At 41.9% G+C, this 27,796-nt stretch overlaps 1 protein-coding gene across 1 annotated transcript; it reads right to left on the bottom strand.

The window, feature by feature from the left end:
• Positions 1 to 3,855: 3,855 nt before the first annotated feature.
• On the bottom strand, positions 3,856 to 5,275 carry LOC118493376 (oocyte zinc finger protein XlCOF26-like). Its single transcript, XM_035993013.1, has one exon. The coding sequence runs from the start codon at positions 5,249 to 5,251 to the stop codon at positions 4,184 to 4,186; it is 1,068 nt and encodes a 355-aa protein (XP_035848906.1). The 5' UTR covers positions 5,252 to 5,275; the 3' UTR covers positions 3,856 to 4,183.
• Positions 5,276 to 27,796: the final 22,521 nt, after the last annotated feature.

Below are 27,796 nucleotides of genomic sequence, written 5' to 3'. Positions count from 1 at the left end.
GGTCCTTGACAGGATCAGACGAACAGCTGAAGGACCGTGACGCTGATAAAAACACATTAGCTTCAGGAGCTAGCTGCATGCTAGCAGCTAGCAGGCTAGCGTTAGCTTAGCGTGGTTGTGAGAGCATATAGATTGTCAGACTAACCTTCTCCCCTCGGCTTGGTCTCCTCCGTGTGTTCCCGGTGTCGCTCCATCTCTGATCAACAAACTAACAAACGCTGTTTGGGATTCCCTGATCTGGATTCAGCTAACGGCTTCTCTCCTCACGGGGAAACAACAACAAACACCACTTCCGGGGGGACCGCTGTCAAAATAAAAGTCTTCTTTATTCTTAATTTTTATTTCTTTCATGAACACACAGGCCCGAAGAATACAGTAGTTTTCCACTCATTTCGTATTTAACTATGAGGTTCAACTCCTTCATTTTTTCACTTTTTATGCACTAAAAGTTGCTTACCAAGATCATGTGCAACCTTTTTTAGTCCAAACAAACACACACACACACTCACACAAAGAGGAACACACATCACACACACACACACACACACACAAGCACACACACAAAGAGGAACTCACATCACACACACATCACAGACACACACACACACACACACACACACACACACACACACACACACACACACACACACACACAGGAACACACCTCACATCACATCACATCACATCACATCACACACACACACACACACACACACACACACACAGGAACACACCTCACATCACATCACATCACATCACATCACACACACACACACACACACACACACTTGGACTGTACTGATGGATTCATGTAGGTTTTTATACATTTTATGTATTTCTTAAATATATTTCGAGATATGAAATCATGTTATTGATCCTCAGAGGGGAAACTGTTACTGCCTTTCCTGTCTTTTCTCTTTTTTTACGTATGACAAAATAAATAAATTGGCTAATTCTGGCATTTTTAGTAGCAATGAACTGAGTAATAAGATGGAGTTCTGCTCTCTGTCCACTAGATGGAGCTAACCGACTGTCTAATGAGCTGAAGATCACAGAGCAGAGAATCACTGGAGACTGCAGATGATAATAGCCTTCTGGCTAATTCTGGCATATTGACAGAAATATTTATTAATATGCACTGTCCCTAAAGAAAAAAATAAATAAATAAAAAGAATGACAATCACATTAAGAGCCAGACAAGCTGGGAAACGGTTACTGCCGGTCTTTTCTCTCTAGTGTGACAAAATAAATCCTCATGAAATAAATAAAAATGCAATCATTGAAGAAAGAAAGACTGGTGGAATAAATTATATTAATTTATAAATTACATGTATGTATTATTAGTAATGTTACTTGCTGTTATTGTCTGCTGTTAATTTCAGATTTGTTCATTGTTTAACTATATCATTTATTGTCCAAAAGCATCAAGCACCAACTCAACTCTTGATTGGCCAACGGTACCTTCAAATCAACTTTATTTACAGCATCAAATCATAACAGGAGTTATCTCAGCACACTGTACAGATGCAGCAGGTCTAGATCACACACTGTGCTTTGCGCTGGGTTTTCACCATAGAGCACTGGTTCTCCAGCTTTTTCAATAATGTTCCCCCTTTGAACAGTGTTTTTAAGCCATGTACCCCCCAACCAGCGCAAATAACTTTTGGTAGAAAAAAAAAAAGTCTATATAAAGAGGAAGAATACAGCGATGTCAGCGATAGGTTTACTAAACAACAGCCTTGGACCTGGAAAATATTTAAATGCTGATGAGAAAAGGCGAAAAACCTTGGAAAAAGACGGAAGGAAGGCAACACTAGGGCGACAGAAAAAAGTGAAGAAAAAATAAAAAAAGTAAGCAAGAAAAGCAAGAATAGGTCAAAACAAACGACAAAACCTTGAAAAAGGTTACAAATAGGGCTGAACGATTTTTGAAAATAATCTAATTGCGATTTTTTCCCCAAATATTGCGATTCGATTATTTTTTTAAGCTCTTTGTCTTCTGTATTATTCAACAAAGAATAATATTATGGGATTAACTGGACTAATAAAACTGTTGAAACACGGCGGCCACGCTGCTGTGAAAGCTCCCCGAACGTCATTTATCAGTCTGACTGTTACCCCTCTCAGTGGCAGCTCCTCCACCGGAGCTAACCGCTAATCAGGAAATCGCGTTTTAACATATCGCGATATTATCGCAAATGCAATTAATCGTTCAGCCCTATTTACAAACTTCAAAAACAGCGACAAAAACTTTGAAAAAAAGAGACAAATTTGGAGAAAAAAAAGAGACAGTAGAAGTAACTACAGCCTTGTAACTGAAAAACATTTTGCAAAAAATGTCCCGTAACCCCTGCAGTCCTCTAAAGTACACTGGTCTAGACCAGTGGTTCCCAACCTTTTATCCTTGGCGCCCCCCTTACTTATGTCTAAGAAAAGCTGAGCCCCCCCTCCAAAACCGAAGTCGAGGTAACTCTCGAGAGCCTTACTATCTTTTTTGATACAGAGGAGTTATCAGCACTTTTACGTTTCTCCGCCATGTTTCATTCATAAAATAGTGATGCCGTGGCGGCAGGAAAAACAAGGATGATAGCAGCTAGCAGCTAGCAGCTAGCAGCTGACCTGATGACAGCAGGGTCCCAGGTTAAGAGGTCCCGGAGGTTTGGCCTACTAAGTAGCCTGCCTACAATGTTAAGCGAGAACAAAAATATATAGTTTTTATACAGACTTTTGTATACATTATATATTCTAGTGTATTATCATAATTTGTTTAACATTTAAAAAATGTTTTTACCTCAACCTCAAACCAGATAAAGACTTGCGCCCCCCCTGTGATCTTTGCCGCCCCCCTGAGGGGTCCCCGGACCCCAGGTTGGGAACCACTGGTCTAGACCACACTATATAATAAAACAATACTACAAAATATAAATCCCCACTGCTGATAGGCTGACTGGCCTAGGTAAGGTAGCCTTTCACAGATCCAGTTTTTTGTCTGTTCAACAATAAAAACATGATTCATAAAATCATGCCAACAATTATTTGGGTATTTTAATAGTAATACTATGCAAAAAAACTCATGTATAAAGGCTTTAGGCCGCCCTACTTGTTAGTGTAGGCCCAGTTTATTATGCAACTTAATCTTTTACAACAGGGGGTCCCTGATCCGTCTCTCTTACAGTTAAGGGCTCCTTGGCTTAAAAAACTTTGAAGACCCCTGATTTCCGAACGTTATTTTCTGTCCTGATCCGCCTGACGGTGGAGCAGAAAGCGACCTCCACAGTGGCTGTCTGCAGCCAGACCACTCTGTAACATTTAGTGGATGCTAACTCAAACATTTGTCGCGTAGGGTTACATTGCAGCCCGGTTCACGGGCTGCCGGTTACAGCGTTCACACTCAACACTGAGCCAGTCACTTAAGCCCTATTCGCACAGGTTTAGTATCATCTGGGGACCTCGTGTAATTTAGAAATTACCCTCCCCACATCTGAGTTTCTTGTGGGGCATTCGCACACGATAAGCGAGGCATGCTTTTACTTGAATTTACTGACATATCTGTACCCGCGAGTTGGGTACCCGGAGGCGCCCGGAGGACGGCCAGGGCGAGGCCGCTGCACCACACTCGTTTCGGGGTTCTGTATCTTTTTGGGTCAGGCCCGTTAGAGGTTACCGTAGGCTCATACCCTATCATCACCGCCGCAGTGGCGCCCACACAGCATCACCGTCAGCCCTCGGAGGAAGCCGCGGGGAGCTCGTCAACTCGGGGACGGAGGTCTCTGGTTGACAGTGGACCAGACTACGTTGGCTGTTGCCAGACGGATAAAAAAGGCGCACAGGAATCATAAACATTGAAAAATGATATACAACCCTGCCAAATCACACGTCGATTCACACAGGACTAATGTTATCATCAGTGTTCGGGGGAATACGGACAATTGCGGGGGAATTTTTTCTTCACAACTTACAGACACGGGATTAAGATCACAGACAACGTCTTTAATTATTACAAATAACTAGAGGTCACCAGGTGATACTAATCCCGTGCGAATAGTGCTTTAGACACATGTGCATAGAAAACACAGGGTCCAGGTTGAAAAACAACAAAGTTACCCTTTAACAAACAATGAAAATAATCGTTGGTTGCAGCCAGACAGCAGCCCTGCTGGAATAAGCTGTGTGTAGTTGGTCTTCATCTTCGTCCTCCTCCTCCTTCTTCTTCTTCTTTCCTGTGGACGCTCATGTGTCTCTGCACATCTCCACTCTGTGTGAAAGATTTGCTACAGACTGTGCAGCTGAACGGCCTCTCACCTGTGTGAGTTCTCCTGTGTCTCTGTAAGTCTCCGATCCGGGCAAAAGATTTCGTACAGACCGAGCAGCTGAAAGGCTTCTCTCCGGTGTGGATGATTATGTGTGTCTGTAAATTTCCTCTCTGTGTGAAAGACTTCTTACAAAACATGCAGCTGAAAGGTTTTTCTCCTGTGTGAGTTCTCACGTGTCTCATCAGATTTCTCCTGTCCTTAAATCTTCTCCCACACTCAGAGCAGCTGAGAGGCATCTCTCCTGTATGAGTTCTCATGTGTCTCTGTACATCTCCTTTCTGTGCAAAAGATTCATTACAGACTGAGCAGCTAAAAGGTTTTTCTCCTGTGTGAGTCATCATGTGTCTGTTTAGATTTCCCTTTTGGCCAAATCTTCTCCCACACTCAGAGCAGCTGAATGATTCATCACGCCTTGAATCATGTTTCAGAGAGTTTAAAGCTGACTGAGGTTCAGACTCTGCCTCTCTGTTCTCCTCAGTTTGACTCTGATGAAGCTGTGATGACTGACGCCCGACACATTTATGTCTTTTGAGCTGTAGACACCAGGCAAATCTTTTGTTACAAACACTGCAGCTAAATGTTTTCTCTCTTGTGTGGACTGTCATGTGTTTCTGTAAACTTCCTCTCTGTGTAAAAGATTTCTTACAAAATGAGCAACTAAAAGGTTTCTCTCCTGTGTGGATTCTCATGTGTATCTTCAGATGTGACTTGCGGCCAAATCTTCTCCCACACTCAGAGCAGCTGAATGTTTTCTTACACCTCGAATCATGTTTCAGAGAGTTTAAACCTGACTGAGTGCTCTCCTCCCAATCACCGTCACTGACTTCAGTCTCTGAAGAGTCTCCAGTCTGGTCTTCAGTCTCTGGTTGTAAAAGTGGATGTGAGTTCCTGGCTGGTTCTGGTCCTCCACAGTCCTCTCCATCAGCTCCTGTTTCCATGTGTTGAGTTTGTCTTTGATGAAGCTGTGAGGACTGAGCTTCCTCTTCATCATCTTCACTCTTCACAGGGACAGGAGTGAATAGGAACTTGGTGATATCAGCCTCCTCCAGCCCTTGAAGCTGCTCTCCCTCCTGACTGCTCCACAGTTCCTCCTGTTCCTCTTTAATGTGTGGGGGGGCCTCTGGCTCCTCCTGTTTCACACTGGAGCTACACTCCTGCTGCTCAGGGGGAACCTCTTCTTTAACCACCGACAGCTGCTCAACATCTGCAGGAAACACACAGAGAGAGATGTTAACACAGACACAGAGAAACAGCATGAACAGTACAGAGTCTCTTTTCAAAGCTCTTTACGTGGTAAAAAAAATATATATTTCACGTTTCTGCATTTTAACTTTCAGCCCGAGTGCTGTATAAGTACTATATTATTCCTCAGGCTTATCTTATTCTTATTTAATTTTCTGGTCTAGTTTGAATCCTACTTAAAGAATAGGGACTACTTTGTGTCTATAGATAAACATCTGAGCAGACAAATATGAAATGCGGAGTTCCCCAAGGCTCCATTCTGGGGCCTCTTCTGTTTAAAGCTCCATTGTGTAATTTTTTGAGTTGATTCTTAGCAAAGCCCCTTTTGTTCTTTCACAAATATGTGCTGATTCATGTGTAATTACTTCCACCAACTAATCAAAGTATTCTTGTATGTATAGAATCTGCCGTTCAGAATCATTCAGAATACATACGAGCGACTCGCTCGAATGACAGCCGCCACGTTGCGCCTCCATCTTTAAAATACACTAGCCAAAGAGGGACATACCTCAGCCTTTCGCGCTTTTATACTCAGTGGCACCGTGACGAATGCCAGGGAGGGAGAGGACATGTAACGGAGTCGCCAAGGAAGTTAAAAAGAGAATTAAAACGACAGCGCGACAGGCAAAGCAACAATACCAAAGTTAATATTGGAGTGGCTTTTCCAAGATGGAAAGACCTCATAAAGAGCAAGGATTTTAAAAAGGGACCCTGAAGTTGCCGGCTTTCTTCTAGACAGGTAATTCTGCCTTTGTGTAAATTCGAAGTTTTATAGTATACCTTGTAACATAAACGTAATCATATGTGTCGTGATTTCCCTGGCAGACAACTCACGTAATGGAGTTGTAACACAGACTAGTTACAGCTAGAACAGCTGCGTGTAAACGTTTTTTCGGTTTTCATTGACATGATTGTTCATACTGCTCAGAGAAATATATGAAAAACACAAACCTCCGTTGCTTCTCTCTTAAGCTGTAAACATTGCCTTACACTATTAATCTCATACAATATACAGAATAACGATAGCACTGATACTTTACTAACATTAGCTTGCATGTGTTTGGGAACCTGATAGCTGATGTTAGCAATGAAATGGTACCAAAATAACGTAAAACTATTATTACAAAGTCATACTTCTTAAATAATACGGCCACAGTAGGAGTTAAAATGTGCTCGGAATAAGAGGGGCTAGAAAGTAATATTCAGTTGGTTGTCATATACAATTTCACCGCTAGATGGAAGAAATTCTTACACAATAGAGCTTAACATCTACATGCTTCCACAGGCTCTGATAACAGAAGACAGTTGCACTGATTATTTGTCTATAAGCGTTAATGTTTGCTGTGTGATCACATCAACACACAGTCTCATGACTTCTCAAACCTGACGGAGGTTCTCCGCTCTCCTTCAAAACATCACAATTACCTTCTGTTTCCATGTGTTGAGTTTGTCTCTGATGAAGCTGTGAGGACTGAGCTTCCTCTTCATCATCTTCACTCTTCACAGGGACAGGAGTGAATGGGAACTTGGTGATATCAGCCTCCTCCAGCCCTTGAAGCTGCTCTCCCTCCTGACTGCTCCACAGTTCCTCCTGTTCCTCTTTAATGTGTGGGGGGGGCTCTGCCTCCTGCTGGTCCACACTGGAGCTACACTCCTGCTGCTCCTCTTCACCAACAATCACTTCCAGAACATCTTGAGGTAAAGCTGAAACACAGTGTGAATATTTGTACAATTTAACATCTACAATTCCATTAAACGTGGCAAAATCCAACACTGAAAATGATTCAGCAACAATTTTAAGAAGACAGTTCCTCAAATTTAAGGATATGTTGATTTTGTTTGTCTTCAATGACTGTAGACTAAATATATCTGGGGTTTTGTTAGTAGTTAACAAGCTTCTGTTGTTAGTCAGAAGGAAGCGTAGCTCTAAGACGAAGCCCACGGTTCACCACAGACCTGTTGAAGTTTCTAAAGGCTGCTTTAGGCTGCATTCACACTAGGGCTGAACGATACATCGAATTGTCATCGTCATCGCGATATGAACTAGCGCGATGAACACATCGCAACAGACATCCTGACACGATGAATAAGGGAAAACAGTTTACACACTGAGACGACGCGAAGCGTAATACATCTCCATAGCAGCAGGCGGCGCTGCTCTGTATTGTTTCCATTAACAGTCTGATTATTTCACAGAAAATGAATACCGGCAGCTGATTGGACGAACGCGTCATGTGGTTCTTTTTTCTCCAGAAATTCCATAGACTGTATATAAGAACGGACCAACAGGTCCCGTGTCTCTGGACGGAGACCAGTGAAGTCTCTTTCCCGGTGATGGCTGAGCGTTACTGAGCAGCCTCCAACTGAGCTTGAAGACGTAGATGTGACGTGAGCAACCTGTCTGAAAGTTGGAAGTCTTCTGGTAGCTGTGCCAAGAGAAATCTCAATCATTCCCAATCTAGCAGAGACGGAGAGCGTAGGTATATGTAAGGAGATAACATAGACACAGGCTAATTATTGATCACTAAAATGATAGTTAACATTAGTAATTAAACTTAAACAGCTAATGGAAGTCCAAACTGCCTGAGAGCTTCTCCTGTACTATACGGTAATTCCTCTACTATGAGACAGTAAGTCTCGTGGTTATGACCCAATCGTTAGCCTATTTTTATAAAAACGTCTGCTACGGAGCCATAACGTGAGGTACAAGGTAATGGAGCCTTTTATACATTGTCGTGTTTCTTTAGAAATAAACAACGGACAAATAGAGTCTTTAAACTCTTCAGATGTAAAGTTATTCTCTGTCAAAGTGACGTCAGAATGAATGGCAGTCAATGGAATGCTAACGGGGGGTGATCGCTTTGTAGCATTAAAATAGCGCCATAGGAGGTTCGCGGTCCGAGGAGAAGCTGACCCCCTTGGGGAATTCCCAGCCAGACTGTCATGGCGGCTCGTTCAGAATCCGATCTCATATTGGACTAAAATAGTTCACCGAAACGTGTTTCTGAAAACATTTTAAGAGAGAAATAGGCCGTGCAGTTGCGGAATCTGTCTTCATTTCAGATCAACAAAAGGTCAGTTTAAAAGATTTTCGTCGAACGTTAATTTCTTATAGTTATAATGCCTCATTTATGTGTAATTAGTTCAATAAAAGCATGTCAAAAATGATCTATTTGATTTCTTTATTCAGTGGGAATAGGCTATTCAATGTTTAGGTTCGCAAAGAACCTATTAAAGCACTAAGACGTGGGAACAGTATAGCTAATATTCACATTTGAATATTTATCGCAAGTCATATCGTCATCGCAATATTAAACAATGTTATCGCACATCGCAGCTTTTCCTCATATCGTGCAGTCCTAATTCACACGTCCTGCATTGCTGCTTCAGAGTAGATTTAACACCAGGGCCGGTTCTAGCCTGCTATATTAGGGTGGACAGGTAGAAGGAATAGGTGGGCTGAATGCTTATTAGCTAAATGCAGGGTTTTCCAGCTTAGGCGCAGCGCCTAGCTGTTTTTGTGCACCGCCTACGGTTATGAACGTAAAAACAACGGGAGAGCATCTGGACAATGAGCTGACCGTTATTATTATACATCCAGGGAACCGACGCACGGGACGGGTGTCCACTTGTTGTCTTCAGCACACACGTGCCGCATGATAGTTCTCGTACACAGCGGCAGAAACAGTGTCACACACACACACACACACACACACACACACACACACACACACACACACACACAGCCACACACACAAAGCCACACACACACACACACACACACACACACACACACACACACACACACACACACAATAACACACTTAAACTATGCGTGATGCGCAAACAGCGGCTGCTCCAGCCGTCTTGTTTACGAGTGTGCATTGGAGAGAGAGATGAAAAGAGAGAGAGGGAGGTGTGTTTGTTGATGAGTATGAAGTAGCAGTAAAGTTACAGATGAGAACGTAGCAGCACAGTCTGTTTACAGTTGATCTGTCGGTGAATAAATGCTAAAACTCCTAAAGACCGAGCCCAGCTTTTAGTAATTTGTAAGTTACTAACAGGAATATTCCCTTTTACCAGCCATGGAAACAGCTTCTATATCCATGTATAGACACATAGCTTGTATATATTTCTATATATTTCAGATGTAAACGTGTCCCACCTGTCCCCTGGTCCGCTGACAGCTTCCTCTCAGACTTCATGTTAAAGTTCCTCGCGGCTCTGCTCCTCTTCTCCCCGACCTGTTTCAGGAAATACAACAACACGTTAGCTTAGCAGGAGCTAGCTGCTAGCGGCTAACCTTAGCTTTAGCACCGACTCCCTGCGACATTAAAAGAGAAAACCAACCTGCTCTGTGTAGCTTTGTTCCAGCTTTTAAAACCACATCCAGCAGTTTGGGACCTTTCTTTCTTCTTAAGAAACTAAACACTGGCGCCTTTTACTCCGCCGTCCTCACCACGATGTGACACACAAACACTTAACGTTAGTTCCGGGGACGGACGCTATTCCGGGTCGTACCAACAACTTCCGGGCAGATGTTTGTTTACTAATGTAACCGAGGGTTTCTTCTGTTGCCTAGACTCAGGTCTGACTATAAAATAAAGAAACACGGGCGTCCAATGGCGGAACAGAGACGGCACTGCACGGCTCACTTTATTCAACCACAACACAGTCAATACTACACTTTATCCACTTCCGCTTTCCCCTTCACAATAAAAGCTCTATGGTTTACTGGAACTTCCTCTTAAGTTTTAAGAGTTTTCAAAGTTTCTGTATCATAAATATAGGTTACTTAAAACCAAATTGCCTCAAAAATAACATGGAAAACGCCTTTTGCAAGTAAAATGGATTGGATCATCACTCTCATTGAATTGTGGAGGTTTTATTCATTTTATTTATACAGAGGTTCATGTTTCTTTTATACATGAAATCATGGTCAATATAATGGAAATGAAAAAACAAAAAAACCTTTAATATCAAAGTGAAGACGGATTTTTATATAAATATATAAGTTAAAGAAGATGATTGCATAAATATTCACCCCTTCAGGTCAGTATTTAGTAGATGCACCTTTGTTTGCAATTACAGCACTGAGTCTGTGTGGATATGTTTCAATCAGGCTGGTACATCTGGACACTGCTATTTTTCTCCATTCTTCCTTCCAAAACAGCTCAAGTTGCTCGGGGATCGGGCGTGAACAGCTCTTTTCAAGTCCAGCCACAAATTCTCGATTGGATTGAGATCTGGGCTTTGACTTGGCCACTCCAGAACATTCAACTTGTTGTCTTTGAACCATTTCTGTGTAGCTTTTGCTGTATGCTTGGGGTCGTTGTCTTGCTGGAAAATAAATCTTCTCCCAAGTTGTAGTTCTCTTGCAGACTGAGTCAGATTATCCTCCAGGATTTGGCGATATATTTCTGCATTCATGTTCCCCTCTACCTTTACAAGCCCTCCAGGGCCTGCTGCTGCGAAGCATCCCCAGAGCATGATGCTGCAACCACCATGCTTCACGGTGGAGATGGTGTGTTTGTGGTGATGTACAGTGTTTGGTGTTCCCCAAACATAGTGTCTAGTCTGATGGCCAAAAAGCTAAATTTTTGTCTCATCAGACCAAAGAGCCTTCTTCCAATTGACCGTGGAGTCTAGCACATTCCTTTGGACGAATTCCAGGCGAGATTTCATATGAGCTTTTTTCAACAGTGGCTTTCTCTTTGCCACTCTCCCATACAGCTTTGACTGGTGAAGAACCCGGGCAACAATTGTTGTATGTACAGTCTCTCCCATCTGAGCCACTGAAGCTTTTAGGTCGTAGGTGTCTTGGTGGCCTCCCTCACCAGTCTTCTTCTTGCCCGGTCACTCAGATTGTGAGGACGGCCAGCTCTAGGCAGATTTAAACAAGTGCCATACTCCATCCATTTCTGAATGATGGATTTAACTGAACTCTGTGGGATGTCCAGTGAGTTGGAAATCATTTTGTAGCCATCTCCTGACTTGTACTTTTCAATGATCTTGCTTGAAAAGTTGCTTGTAGTGTTCTTTTTTTCTTCATGTTGCAATTGTATTGGAGACTGGAACTCCCAGACAGGTGTTTTTTCTACTACAATCACTTGACACACATCAGCTGAACTCAGGTGATCTCCATTTCACTAATTGTGACACTATTGGCGCGTTCATGCCACCTCGGAATAACATTACGTTGTTTTTCCGACTACCAGCGTTCACATGGTCAGTGTGCGTGTTCTTCTTCTTCTGTTATATTGGCGTTTGGCATAACAACTTGTTGCATGACTGCCACCAACTGTTGGCCATAGCCTAGGAGCATCAGGTGTGTGAAAACATGGAGGCCACAATAATTTGCTGCTGTTTTCTTATGCGAGCATACAAACAGCACATCGTCAGGTGTTTGTGTTGTCTGCAGGACAACGAATGGGAAAGGACATGGATAATGTGTTGTTTCTTTTCATACATAGGCTTATTTATGAATAATCTGAAACATGTTATGTCTGTGTATGTTTCTCAGCAGAGGCGTTTGTCCACAATAAATAAGTTTATTGTCATTGAAATATGTTCAGTGAACCAAAGTCGTCAGCTGTCAACAACGCGTCACCAACTGGGAAACTCGGTTAGCAAAATCTGGCCCGAGTTTCCCACCACTGATTCCCACAGGAAGGGACGTGAATGGTGACGTCTTCACTCGGAAAAACGTTTTTCCGATGTCCGTGAACGCACGGCAAGGGCATCAACTAGCTGGACTTCTGTTGAATTACGTCAGTCACTTTAAAGGGGGTGAATATTTATGCAATCATCTTCTTTACTTTATATATTTTTAATTAATTGACATTAGTTTGTAAAAATCCGTTTTCACTTTGATATTAAAGAGGTTTCTTTTGTAAATTATTGTCAAAAAAGCCAAATTATATTGACCATGATGTCATGTATAAAAGAAACAAAAAGGGTGAAACATCCAAGAGGGGTGAATACTTTTTATAGGCATTGTAGGGTTTAAAAAGACTTCTGTAGAAGTGGAAGTATCAACTCAAGCTTTTTACTCAAGTAAAAGTGTAAAAGAACTGGTTTCAAAACTACTTAAAGTATAAAAGTAAAAGTAATGTAAGGGGGAAAAAAAATATGATTTTTTTCAAATTAGACGGCGAGTTTTGGAAACAATTAGCTCGTGGTACTTGGGTTAGCAGAGGTTGCAGCGCTTTCAAAAGGAGTTGTTTTTGCATCCAACCATTTAGAAAAATTCTTCCAGGTTCGGCCAGGGATGTAGAAGGGTTGGCTGGTCTTCCTGGCTCCCAACCTCCTCGCTGGTGATTGGTTGGGACATTTCGCTCGAGTTCTCTGGAGTCTCTGCCACGGACATCTTCGTACTAGGCTACATCCGTCTGTTATTTCCTTGCTGGAGTGTGACGTGATTTGTGTCATGTGCAGGTGCGATGGATCGCGTACAAACCAATAGGCTGTCAGAATGGTATAAGTTTATACTTCTTATCCAACCACAATCAAATTCACTCTATCTGGATGGTGCGATTTATCAGGATAGATTTTTGGGGTTTTTTTGGTGGGTTTTTTTTAACGATGACAAGCCAGAATGAAAACAAGACAAACTGAAATAGGAGTAACGAGGCTATTTTAAAATGTAAGGAGTAGAAGTAAAAGTCTGCTGTAAAAGAATTACTCCAGTAAAGTATAGATACCCAAAATTTCTCTCTTTATATACAACATTTTGGACGGTGTCAGTTTGACAAATTCACGCCCAGTTACTTCATGTTTGTTACATATTTAGATGGACCTGAACTGGTGATATTTTAACTTCTAACAGTCCTCTCATCTTCCTTAAGTACACCTAGGTCGTTGTGACCCAGACAATAACTACTAACATACATGCTAGTCAACAGATGGTTGACTTCAAATGATTTCACTGACTCAGAGAGAAAAGTCTCCTCTCTGAGACTGCTGGGCCTAAATTGTGCTTAACCATGATACACAAAATCAAAACATGAACCCAATGTGTATTGAATAAACTCCCATATTGATACATGTACTTTTTCCTATCACACAATATAATGTCTTCTATCTAGATGTTGGTACATAGAGATTTTTGTTTGATACTGGAGAAGTTTTGCTTGGACTTAAAGGCACAAACGTTATTCCATGTCACCAGTCTCAGGATCAGAAGAGTCTCCAGTCTGGTCTTCAGTCTCTGGTTGTAAAAGTGGATGTGAGTTCCTGGCTGGTTCTGGTCCTCCACAGTCCTCTCCATCAGCTTCTGTTTCCATCTGACCAACACACTTATGTGTTTTGACATCATAACGCCAGGCAAATCTTTTGTTACAAACACTGCAGCTGAATCTTTTCTCTCTTGTGTGGATTCTCATGTGTTCCTTTAAATTTCCTCTCTGTGCAAAAGATTTCTTACAAACTGAGCAGCTGAAAGGTTTTTCTCCTGTGTGAGTCATCATGTGTCTCTTCAGTATTCCACTAACAGTGAAAGCTTTACCACACTCAGAGCAGCAAAAAGGCTTCTCTCCTGTGTGAGTTATCACGTGTAGACGTAAACTTCCACTATGTTTAAAAGATTTCTTACAGACTGAGCAGCTGAAAGGTTTTTCTCCTGTGTGAGTTCTCATGTGTGACCGTAAATTTTCATTCAGTGTAAAAGATTTCTTACAGACTGAGCAGCTAAAAGGTTTATCTCCTGTGTGAGTTCTCATGTGTTTTTGTAAACTTCCTCTCTGTGTAAAATATTTATTACAAACTGAGCAGCTAAAAGGCTTCTCTCCTGTGTGAGTTATCATGTGTCTCTTCAGACTTTCCTTGCGGCCAAATCTTCTCCCACATTCAGAGCAGCTGAATGTTTTCTTACATGTTGAATCATATTTCAGAGAGTTTAAAGCTGACTGAGGTTCTCTGGTCTCCTTCCAATCAGCACTGTCATCAGCCTCAGGTTCAGAAGAGTCTCCAGTCTGGTCTTCAGTCTCTGGTTGTAAAAGTGGATGTGAGTTCCTGGCTGGTTCTGGTCCTCCACAGTCCTCTCCATCAGCTTCTGTTTCCATGTGTTGAGTTTGTCTCTGATGAAGCTGTGAGGACTGAGCTTCCTCTTCATCATCTTCACTCTTCACAGGGACAGGAGTGAATGAGAACTTGGTGATATCAGCCTCCTCCAGCCCTTGAAGCTGCTCTCCCTCCTGACTGCTCCACAGTTCCTCCTGTTCCTCTTTAATGTTTAGGGGGGGCTCTGACTCCTGCTGGTCCACACTGGAGCTACACTCCTGCTGCTCAGGGGGAACCTCTTCTTTAACCACCGACAGCTGCTCAACATCTGCAGGAAACACATACAATTCAATTTTATTTATAGTATCAAATCATAACAAGAGTTATCTCAAGACACTTTACAGAGTAGGTCTAGACCACACTCTATAATATACAAAGACCTAACAATTCCAGTAATTCCCCCAGGAGCAAGCATTTAGTGCGACAGTGGCGAGGAAAATTAAGCTTTGTATCAGTAGAAACTCAGTAGTATTTTCAAATGACCGTGCTTCCCTCCCTCATGTCCCCCTGAGACGAGAGATAGCTGTACTGTGTGTCTGGAAAAAACCAAAAATGCAAAAATCGTCATTTTGCATCATCAGAGGCTTTCTTGGCCAGAGGCTAGAGACTAAAGGCAAAAACAAAAGTACATTTTTTTTTTAACCTAATAAAAAATAAAAAAGCCTCCGATGATGCAAAATGACGATTTTTGCATCATCAGTTTCATCATCATCTTTTTTTTCACGTAGAAGCAGGCTGGTTTAGTGTTAACTTTTAATGTAGGCCTAAGCTGTGCTGTTTTGGCAGAGGTTAGAACTGTTCTCTTAATACATCCATGGTTAGCACACGTCAGCTAACTTGTGGCTAATTGTAGCTAAGTCTCCCGCCGGGGATGTCAATCTATCTTCTATAATCTAGTATTTATAATAACAGTAATTCTAGAGCTGGGCGATTTTTTTCCCTAAAAAAATCTGCGATTTTTTTATAAATAACTCGATTTACGATTAGATTTTTCCCCCCTTCCATTTAAAACAAAATAACTGTGAACTGTAAATATATTTAAAAAATATATATTTATTGTATTTAATTAAAGTGCATCAACATAAACAAAACTGCAAAGGCAAACCCTTTCTCTAACTGAAAAGTCACTGTGCAACAAAGATTGTTAAACATCCAAATTAGTGCCGAGTGTTGTTATACAGCTAAGGAAGAGCAACGTCAGAGAAATACTTGCGGCTATGTACTGTATATCGAGCGTCCAAAACTTTCAGCATGTTGTTAAACCCTCTCTTCTCAACAGAGTAAACTGGCAGCATATCCGTAGCTATGTAGAGGGTAATTGCCTCCGTTATGGCTTTCCACCTTGCCCCGCTCTTCTCATACGGTACACTGTTTGAAAAGCTGTGTTGAAGAGTTCTTTGCTTTGCAAACGGGGTGCTAGCGCTAACGCCACTAGAGTGGTTTTCTTTTCAAAGAAGGCAACACTACTCTCACTCAGCTGCATGTCTTCGCTTTAAATGCTGAAACAGATTTGTCGTACTGCTACCAGCAACAACAACAGCCTTAAGACATAGTTTGCATCGAGGTGTTTTCTGTTCCTCATCAGATGCCGTAAATCCAAACCAACTCCACACGACTGAAGTCGAAGAGCATTTCTTTGGAAGGAGCTGCTCTCTTTCGCCGGCTGTTTCTGCCATGTTGTTTGTGTATGCATGCGCTGCCCTCGGGGGAGGGAAGGGGCAGAGGGCTGCGCCGCAGGGAGCGTGCTATGGAAACCCTGAAGGAAGATTTGGCGAATGCAAAATGTATGTACGCTATACTGAAGAGGGGGAGAAAAAAAATCTAAAAAATCGATTTTTTTAAAAATATGAATCGATTTGACCTACCAACTCGATTTTTAAATCAAATCGATTTTTTCCCCAGCCCTAAGTAATTCCTGTCATTTAGGAGTCCTCAGGCCAGTGTTATTGCTGGTGCACAAAGCTTGACTCGCTTGTGTCTCTCATTAGCTCCGTCATGGATGTATTAAGAGAACGAGCTCCGCTCTCTCTACCTGCCGCTAGCACTGGCACGGAAGCTTAATGCCCCTCCCCCATAACTCTCCTCCAATCACAAGTATAGCTGCTGACTGACAGGTTTCTAGGCAAGGCAGAACGCGTTCACTGACATCTCCTAAAACTGGGAAAACACAGTTACTGAAAAACTGCCTTAGCTGAACATAACAGTTAACATTAGAATCAGAAAGGGCTTTATTGCCAAGTACGTTGCACATACGAGGAATTTGTCATGGTGTTGTTGGAGCATGTCACACATACAAATATAAGAAGGATAAAAAGATATAAACAATATAAGTATAAACATATAGACACAGTACGTATTAATAACGATAAAATAAATTTAAATAAATAGTAAAATAAGTTAAACAGTAGTGAAAAGGGACGCTACAGCAGAGTAGGTACAGTGGCATGAGGAGCCAGAGGTGGGGTGTGGAGAGAGTCAGGATGGATTCCGAGCCTTGTTTAGAAGGCTAGTGGCGGAGGGGAAAAAACTGTTTATGTGGCGTGAGGTTTTGGTCCTAATGGACCTCATCCTCCTACCAGAGGGGAGTGGCTCAAAGAGCTTGTGTCCGGGGTGGGAGGGGTCAGCCACAATCTTTCCAGCACGCTTCAGAGTCCTGGTGGTGTATAGGTCCTGGAGCGGCGGCAGATTGCAGCCAATCACCTTCTCAGCTGACCGAATGACACGCTGCAGCCTGCCCTTGTCCTTGGCAGTGGCAGCAGCGTACCAGATGGTGATGGAGGATGTGAGGATGGACTCAATGATGGCTGTGTAGAAGTGCACCATCATTGTCTTTGGCAGGTTGAATTTCTTCAGCTGCCGCAGGAAGTACATCCTCTGTTGTGCTTTCTTGACGAGGGAGCTGATGTTCAGCTCCCACTTGAGGTCCTGGGAGATGGTAGTTCCCAGGAAGCGGAAAGACTCCACAGTGTCAATTGTGGAGCCACAGAGGGTGATGGGGGCAGGTGAGGCTGGGTTCTTTCTGAAGTCCACAACCATCTCCACTGTCTTTAGAGCGTTGAGCTCTAGATTGTTTTGCTTGCACCAGGTCACCAGGTGGTCAGCCTCCCACCTGTAGGCGGACTCGTCTCCATCAGAGATGAGTCCGATGAGGGAGGTGTCGTCCGCAAACTTCAGAAGCTTGACGGACTGGTGACTGGAGGTGCAGCTGTTGGTGTACAGGGAGAAGAGCAGAGGAGAAAGAACACAGCCCTGGGGGGATCCGGTGCTGATGGTCTGTGAGTCGGAGACGTGTTTCCCCAGCTTCACATGCTGCTTCCTGTCAGACAGGAAGTCAGTGATCCACCTGCAGGTGGAGTCAGGCACACCAAGCTGGGAGAGTTTCTGCTGAAGCAGAGCCGGGATGATGGTATTGAAGGCAGAGCTGAAGTCCACAAACAGGATCCTGGCGTAGGTTCCTGCGGAGTCCAGGTGCCGGAGGATGTAGTGGAGGGCCAGGTTGACTGCATCGTCTACAGACCTATTGGCTCTGTAGGCAAACTGCAGGGGGTCCAGGAGGGGGTCGGTGATGGCTTTGAGGTGTGAAAGCACAAGGCGCTCAAAGGACTTCATAACCACAGAGGTCAGGGCGACGGGTCTGAAGTCATTAAGTCCTGTGGTCCTTGGCTTCTTGGGGACAGGGATTATGGTTGAGGTCTTGAAGCAGGCTGGCACGTGACATGTCTCCAGTGAGGTGTTAAAAATGTCTTTATTCACATTATCATGTGAACCAGTCTGTTTTCATGTTTGTGTTTTATATTTCAGTTCAACATTTTTCAGTGCCAATATTTGTTGTTATATATATATATATATATATATATATATATATATATATATATATATATATATATATATATATATAAAATATTTGTCCAATTTTTATTTTCAATACCAGAGGTTACTGTCACTGTTCTAGCTCCATACACGGCGCAACAGTAACACATTCTGAAGGGTCACAGATTTTTTTTTGTAACACCGGAAAAGCCTGTGTTAGCGTATTCAGACAGGTGAAAGGTAGCACAAGATTTATTTTTATAGGCTAGGTGTAGTTGTATTTCAATGTTATTTTAGAAGTTATCTGCTGTAGTATACACACACACACACACACACACACACACACACACACGCAGAGATGTATTTTTCATAGATGTTCTTTTGAACGTAAATATATTCCACCAAAACACGTTCCTTCCTGAGACTATTTAGCAGAGGCACCGTGGCTCCGTCCGGCGCTTAGCACCGCCCAAGACGATTGTGATTGGTTTAAAGAAATGCCAATAAACCAGAGTAGGTTTTTCTCCCATCCAGGAATGCTGTGTGGACTAGACAGACCTTCCTCTGCAGCTCCGTGGAGGAAGGTCTGGACATGCGAGACTAGTGTGAAAGGAACCTTACTCCTAAAATAAAATAAACCGGGTTCTCCTGAACTTTTATGCTCTTGACTTCTGCAGATTTTCCACTCTTTATTTCCCCTAAAAACCCTGTTAACATTGTTCCTACCTTCCTCTTCATCATCTTCACTCTTCACAGGGACAGGAGTGAATGGGAACTTGGTGATATCAGCCTCCTCCAACCCTTGAAGCTGCTCTCCCTCCTGACTGCTCCACAGTTCCTCCTGTTCCTCTTTAATGTGTGGGGGGGGCTCTGGCTCCTGCTGGTCCACACTGGAGCTACACTCCTGCTGCTCCTCTTCACCAACAATCTGGCTTTTGTCGTCTGGAGGCAAAGCTGAAACACAGACAGAAGTTAATGTCAGCTAAAGCTTAAAGACTGCAGTTTTCCCCCAAAAAAGTTGTTTAGCTCGGTGGCCAGTGTGAAAATGAGACTCTAAAAAGCTATAAGACTCCATAGAGCCCTACATGAAGTCAGTGCTACAAGCTAATTGGAGATTTAAAATATGACTACGTCTAAGTACTGGTTAAGATGAGTTGAATTGTCTTTATGTTTTTGTATCTTGTATTTGTTCTTGTTATAGACACACACACACACACACAAATGCACACACACAGACACACACACACGCACGGACACACAGAGACACACACATACATACAGAGAAACAAACAGACACACTCACGCACAGAAACACACACAGTCACACACACACACACACACACACACACACACTAAGCCTCAGTGGTTACAATACTGTGCTGTTGTGTTCCAAGGCGAACATCTACGGTGGCCGACAGGGGCAAACGCCCTGCAACTTAAGAAAACACACGCAAATAGACAAAACACGAGCAAATTAAGAAAACAACTTCATTAATTTGACAACACATGCGCAGCATTCAGCAAACGCGCTGCAAATACACACAACACAACCAAATACATAAACGCGCTGCAAATATAGAAACGATGCAAAAAGAAAAGCACACAAACTCCGAAAACAAATGCAACAAAAAAATGCTGCATCCAGATTACACAACGGAAGTTCTCCAGACCTCTAGAGGGAGCACTAAATGGAACAGCTTGATTTTTTACCTCACAAGGAGAGAGCGCTCTGCCTTTTTATTAGAGTCGGGTATGGCTGCAGCCTAGAGACCCTCATGCCTCCGGTCCATAGACTGTATATTAAATGAATATATATATATATATATATATACACACACAGTCTATACTCCCGTCTCATGCCGTCCCGGCTGGTGCGTCCCCAAGCTTCGGCTTTTCAAAATAAAAGCTCGCGTCTGGTCCTGCGCCCTTTCGGACCTCGAAATTAAACACTCATGTAATATGGCTTTAACAAATGTCAATGTTAAACGCTGATGCAGTTTTACATGTTTTATTACCACAAGTTTACAGACACGTCTCTGCTGATTGAGTATCACCTGGGACCTGAGCCGAGACACACCCACCAAACGAGAGAAAACAGAGGCCTGTACTACGAAGCAAGATTTGGTGTTAATGAGGTAACTTCAGGTTCAACCCAGGGTTTTCTGTACCACGACGGTGGATCACTTGTTACCGGGTTCAATCGCTGTGGTAACTTACACTGAACACCTAACCTGGTCGGGAGCAGGTTAAGTTGGAGATTAAAGATCAACTGGTGTTAAAGCACCGCCTACTGACCAATCAATACTCGACTGATAACGGCGTCACCGTTCCTAGAAGATCAGGCGGAGCTTGTTGCGTGGAGAGACAGAGAGAGAGAGAGAGAGAGAGAGAGAGAGAGAGAGAGAGAGAGAGAGAGAGGTGCGCACATAATAGTTAAAACATTTAGAGACCGACAACCCCGTTAACATTCCCTGATGGGTATTTTTATGAAATATATAGATTTTAATGGGAGGCAATTACATATAGGCTATCGGCTTCTTGAGCCGTGTGTTGCCAATGCGCACATCGGTTTGAATTATGTTTTTATATTTTTTATTTGCTCTCACGATCGCTTCCACTGCCAGGGTTGCAACTGAAATAATAGGCTAAAGCAACGGCAGTTTATGGAAAGCACAAGCGTAATTATGGTCAGATCTTGTGTGTAGTAGTTGGGAGATGTTATATATGTCATATTGGAGTGTGTCCCTAGAGGGCAGTAGTGGTTCATCTGGGAGCATGGGAGTAGTGTGTGGCTCAAGGCTGTTCTGCAGTAATTGTATTAAGAGACCGCCAAGCTCATGTAATGGCCATTCAAGTGTTCATTAAATCCACCCCGCTGTCTGTCTTTCCTTTACAAGCTATATTACAGGAAGATAATGATAGGCGTTGTGATTTACGCATTTACAACGTCAGCTATTTTTTTGCCAGCTTTCCTCCTGTTTTAGGAAGCAGCGACTGTATTGCGTTTTGCTTGTAAAACCGTGTTTGTGTTCTTCATATTTATGTAGAATTATAGTTTGCTCTTCTTATATAAAATATGCTGCTCTGGTAGATGATTGTGATACTGTGCAAACACCGCCTCTTTTATGTGAACACACGCGCCGCTGGATTGGGAAACCCTGGGTTGATTGAACTAGTTGTTAACTACCGCCGTGACACAGGTTATGCAGGACCGCGGTCAGCAGGGGTTGTAGCCAATTCCGTGGTCTGTCCCGGGACCATGGTCTCTGGCAGGGACCAGTGGTTACTGCCACTAGGGGGCGCTAAAGACACTGGTCGCGACCAGCTCATCAGTGGTCGCGACCAGTTGCTCTGTGGCACGGACCAGCTGGTCTCTGGCACAGACCAGTGGTCCCAACCACTAGGGGCGCTAAAGACACTGGTTGCGACCAGCTCCTCAGTGGTCTGACCTGTGGTCCCTGTGGTCTGTGAAGCGGCTTTAGTAGTTTCTCCCCTTTCCTGTCGTTTTGGCAGCACTGTTAGCTGGATAAATGTCAGAGATCATAATCTTTTGTCTATAAAATACACTATATCAGATATATTATGATTATTATTGTTATTATTATTGGTTATGAAGATCTGTGTGGTCAGGACCAGCTGGTCTCTGGCACAGACCAGTGGTCACAACCACTAGGGGCGCTAAAGACACTGGTTGTCATGACCAGCTTCTTACTGGCACAAATAGTCCAGGCAAAGTAGCGTTTTACGACAGACTAATTGTAAAAAAAATGTTTGCAGCTTAGATCATTTCTATGAGGTGTCCAGAACCACATACTAAAAGTCCTAAAAAATCTAGTTGAGGAAATATGTTAAATTCTCATCAATCCGAGATGTGTGCCAGTAAGGCCAGACAACAATACACCCCAATGGGGCTGTTTATTTCCTTTACTCCTATCAGGATAAAACTTTATACAATGAAAGTAACCATGAAGAGTAAAAATGTTTGTATTACAAGTTTATTTGAAAATGAATTTGAATATGCAAATGAACTATACACTAATCGAATATGCCCAAAATACACCCAAATAGGCTTAAATTTTTCCTTTACTCCTACCACAATAAAACTTTACATAGTAAAAGTATACATGAAAAGTAACTTTTTTTGTATTACAAGTTTCTTTTGAAATGAATTTAAATATGCACATGAGCTCCACACTTATTGAATATGTCCTAATTTGCATAGGCAGAAACACCATTCATATGTATGACAAATACATCAGCCCAATCTTCATCCAATCATCCTACTGCCAATGGGTGATGGCAATGCTGCTTTTAGACTGGCCTCTCACCTGAAAACTGCCTGGCTTGGTAGTACCCCCCCCGCCGGTATAGTCTTCAGGGTCACGGAGGCACACAAGCCTCCCCACCACGACAAGGTAGCAAAATGTAATCTCACCACGTTACTAATGACTAGGGCTATTCTGACTTTCTTCTGATGTTATCTGTGGAGGAATGTCATTAGGTAAGGGTTGTTTGCAAATAAAAAAAAAAAGAATTTAGAAAGCAACTGGAGGCAAGATTGTGCAATCAATTCTTAAGGTCAATATAAGTCTTTTTGTGGCAAGTGACCCAGGTAAGTGTGGCAAGTGACTTCAAATTAATCGTGTTTATGCATAAATTAACCTACTGAATGGACATGAATGTGTGAGTTATTTGGCCCATGTTTTCTACTTGTGACTTTTTGGCCATAAGTCAATTAGGCATAGTGTTGAGCTCATTTGCATATTTAAAATAGATTTTTCCAAGACACTTGTAAAACTAAAATGTTACTTTTCATGTATACTTTCACTGTGTGGGGTTTGATTGTGATAGGAGTAAAGGAAAAAATAAGCCCATTAGGGTGTATTTTGGGCATATTCGATTAGTATATTGCTCATTTGCATATTCAAATTCATTTTCAGAGAAACTTCTAATAGAAAATGTTTTACTTTTCATGTTGACTTTAATTGTGTAAAGTTGTATTGTGGTAGGAGTAAAGGAAAAAATTAAGCCTATGCGGGTATATTTTGGGTAGCCTATATTCGATTAGTGTATAGCTCATTTGCATATTCAAATTCATTTTCAAAGAAACTTGTAATACAGTTTTTTTTTACTCTTCATGGATACTGTCATTGTATAAAGTTTTATTCTGATAGGAGTAAAGGAAATAAACAGCCCCATTGGGGTGTATTGTTGTCTGGCCTTACTGGCACACATCTCGGATTGATGAGAATTTAACATATTTCCTCAACTAGGATTTCTTAGGACTTTTAGTATGTTGTTCTGGACACCTTATAGAAATGATCTATGCTGAAAAAAAATTCTTTTACAATTAGTTCTATTTTTGGCTCCAAAATGAGTTACTTTGCCTGGCACAAAGGGCAGTAAAATGACTGGTCCTGACCTCCTCCTCTGGGATCTGTTCTGTTGTTTGGACCAGTTGAGAGATCTGTGGAGTGTTTGTATTTATTTTTAATACAACTTTTCACGTTTCTCACTGTGTTAGCAGAATCGCCTAATGTGAGAAGCCATAATCGTTTGTCTATCCAATGTTATTGATCACTATTGTTAATAGAAATCATAATAACAATGATTAAATTATTATTAGTAGTAGTAGTTTTATGAGTAGTACTATCGATTATGCAGGTCTGTGTCTTCCTGACTGGTTTAAACTTTACCAATGTGTTGCATTTTAAAAGCTTGTCACATTACCCTTTGTATCAAATCATGATCTAGAAACTAATGTCAAATAAATGTAGTGGAGGAAATAATGTAGAGTTGAGTGACAAAGCAACATCAAATGAAATACAAAAATGTAAAAGTTTAATTGAAAATTCAACTTAAGTAGCCTAACAAAAGTAACAGTCGAGCACCTGATCACTCGATGATTGTTCTTTTAAAATGCAACACATTGGTAAAGTTTAAACCAGTCAGGAAGACACGGACCTGCATAGTAGATAGTACTACTCATACAACTACGACTAATAATAATAATTTAATCATTGTTATTATGATTTCTATTAATAGTAATGATCAATAATATTTGACAGACAAAAGATAATGATTTTTTTTAAATTATTTTTACATTTATTCAGCACAGTGTTGCCAACACAATGAGAAAGGGGAGAAGGTGTATTAAATGTACAATAACTACTCCAAAGACCACTCAGTAACTGGTCAAGACAACAGGCAGATGACAAGGACCAGTAGACAGACCAGTGTCTTTAGCGCCCCTAGTGGTAGTGACCACTGGTCCGTGCCAGGTAGGAGCTGGTCACCAGGAGCTGGTCAGGACTGTGAGGCAGGTCACACACACACACTGACCTGCATAATCGATAGTACTACTCATACAACTACGACTAATAATAAGAATTTAATTATTGTTATTATGATTTCTATTAATCATAGATTAAGTAAAATAGATTTAATCATCATTTTACTGCCCTTTGTGCCAGGCAAAGTAACTCATTTTGGAGCCAAAAATAGAACTAATTGTAAAAGAATTTTTTTTCAGCATAGATCATTTCTATGAGGTGTCCAGAACAACATACTAAAAGTCCTAAGAAATCCTAGTTGAGGAAATATGTTAAATTCTCATCAATCCGAGATGTGTGCCAGTAAGGCCAGACAACAATACACCCCAATGGGGCTGTTTATTTCCTTTACTCCTATCAGGATAAAACTTTATACAATGACAGTATCCATGAAGAGTAAAAAAAAACTGTATTACAAGTTTCTTTGAAAATGAATTTGAATATGCAAATGAGCTATACACCAAAATATACCCGCATAGGCTTAATTTTTTCCTTTACTCCTACCACAATACAACTTTGCACAATTAAAGTCAACATGAAAAGTAAAACATTTTCTATTAGAAGTTTCTCTGAAAATGAATTTGAATATGCAAATGAGCAATATACTAATCGAATATGCCCAAAATACACCCTAATGGGCTTATTTTTTCCTTTACTCCTATCACAGTCAAACCTCACACAGTGAAAGTATACATGAAAAGTAACATTTTTGTTTTACAAGTATCTTGGAAAAAATCTATTTTAAATATGCAAATGAGCTCAACACTAGGCCTAATTGACTTATGGCCAAGAAGCCAAAAAGTCACAAGTAGAAAACATGGGCCAAATAACTCACACATTCATGTCCATTCAGTAGGTTAACTTATGCATAAACACGATTAATTTGAAGTCACTTGCCACACTTACCTGGGTCACTTGCCACAAAAAGACTTATATTGACCTTAAGAATTGATCGCACAATCTTGCCTCCAGTTGCTTTCTAAATTCTTTTTTTTTTTTATTTGCAAACAACCCTTACCTAATGACATTCCTCCACAGATAACATCAGAAGAAAGTCAGAATAGCCCTAGTCATTAGTAACGTGGTGAGATTACATTTTGCTACCTTTTACTGCCCTTTGTGCCAGTAAGAAGCTGGTCATGACAACCAGTGTCTTTAGCGCCCCTAGTGGTTGTGACCACTGGTCTGTGCCAGAGACCAGCTGGTCCTGACCACACAGATCTTCATAATCAATAATAATAACAATAATAATCATAATATATCTGATATAGTGTATTTTATAGACAAAAGATTATGATCTCTGACATTTATCCAGCTAACAGTGCTGCCAAAACGACAGGAAAGGGGAGAAACTACTAAAGCTGCTTCACAGACCACAGGGACCACAGGTCAGACCACTGAGGAGCTGGTCGCAACCAGTGTCTTTAGCGCCCCTAGTGGTTGGGACCACTGGTCTGTGCCAGAGACCAGCTGGTCCGTGCCACAGAGCAACTGGTCGCGACCACTGATGAGCTGGTCGCGACCAGTGTCTTTAGTGCCCCTAGTGGTTGGGACCACTGGTCCGTGCCAGACCACAGAGGCTACAACCCCCTCTCACCTGTTATCTATTTGCAGCGCGTTTGTATTCGGTTGTGTTGTGTGTATTTGCAGCGCGTTTGCTGAATGCTGCGCATGTGTCAAATTATTATAATTAATTTGCTCGTGTTTTGTCTATTTGCATGTGTTTTCTTAAGTTGCAGGACGTTTGCCCCTGTCGGCCACCGTAAACATCACTACTATGTAACAATCACCTATACAGTCCTAAGGGAATACCTATTAAATAAGAACCTTTGTTTATCTAGAAAACAGCCCCGAAATCACCATCACCAAACCCACCAGACTCCATGTAAATAATCAGTACTTTCAGCGTGTATAGAGCCAGCATATTTCCACATGTAAATGGGTAAATTAAGGGTTAATTTCAACCAAACCAGAGTGGTGGTTGTTGGAACAGTGGAAATATGAACCAAGACGGCATTTGATAGTTTTATTGTGTTTCTGTCCACTTTGAATGCAGTGTGTTTTACGATGATAAAAGTACTGATTATTTACATGGAGTCTGGTGGGTTTGGCGAAGGCCTGTTATAGAGCTTAGATTCAAATAGAGCTTATGAACAAATGCTTATTTACATACGTCCTATCGTCATATGGTTGCTGAGAGAAGAGATGACAGGAAGGAGAGAAAGATCACCTGAAGGTTTAATGACCAAACCTGCTCTGTGTAGCCGAAGCTGAGGGTTGTAAACAGCGTCCAGTAGCTCCCGTTGTCGCTCGTTCTCCTCTTTTGAACGACAAAGTTCCTCCTCGTACTCTGCTATCGTTCTTTCAAACAGCCCAAATATCTCTTCAGCAGCCGCAGTTAGTCGCTGCTCCACCAACGCTCTCAGCATCTGGACTTTACACATTTTACCTCTTTCTCAACACAACAAATAGACTCTGCTAACACATGTTTCTGCTAGACGCCATCTTGTTCAAAGTGTGAAGTTAGCCGCAGTGAATATTACAGCTTCCGGTGCAGATTAGTTGCTGAGCTTCAAAATAAAAGTCCGGAAGTGTTCCAGATTTCCTCTGAAAAACACGCAGGAATATAAATGATTAAAACTGAAGAATTTGAAATTGGTCTTTCGTGCTACCAATTTCATCACTGGTGATTGGTCGGGACATTTCGCTCGAGTTCTCTGGAGTCTCTGCCACGGACATCTTCGTACTAAGCTACATCCGTCTGCTATTTCCTTGCTGGAGTGTAGGGTTGGGCATCGAGAACCGATTCCTACTTGGAATCGTTTCAAAAATTACAATTCCATCGGAATCGTTTCTTTATTGGAATCGTTTAGAGGATTTGGTTTCAAATCCGATCATCGCTTCCTAATTTAACATGCGCAAGTTTTGGTTTCCAAAGCGACCAGGCGCTTGTTGTGTTGCAGCCTTGGAGCACAGTAAGCAGCGCTCTAGTGGGGCTTTATTTTACGTTGAAAAAGCGGTAGAACTGCAAACCACCAT

This window comes from Sander lucioperca, chromosome 16 (assembly GCF_008315115.2).
Source record: "Sander lucioperca isolate FBNREF2018 chromosome 16, SLUC_FBN_1.2, whole genome shotgun sequence".
Taxonomy (NCBI): domain Eukaryota; kingdom Metazoa; phylum Chordata; class Actinopteri; order Perciformes; family Percidae; genus Sander; species Sander lucioperca.
Note: the sequence above shows the minus strand (reverse complement) of the source record. Positions and strands in the feature narration are given on the sequence as shown.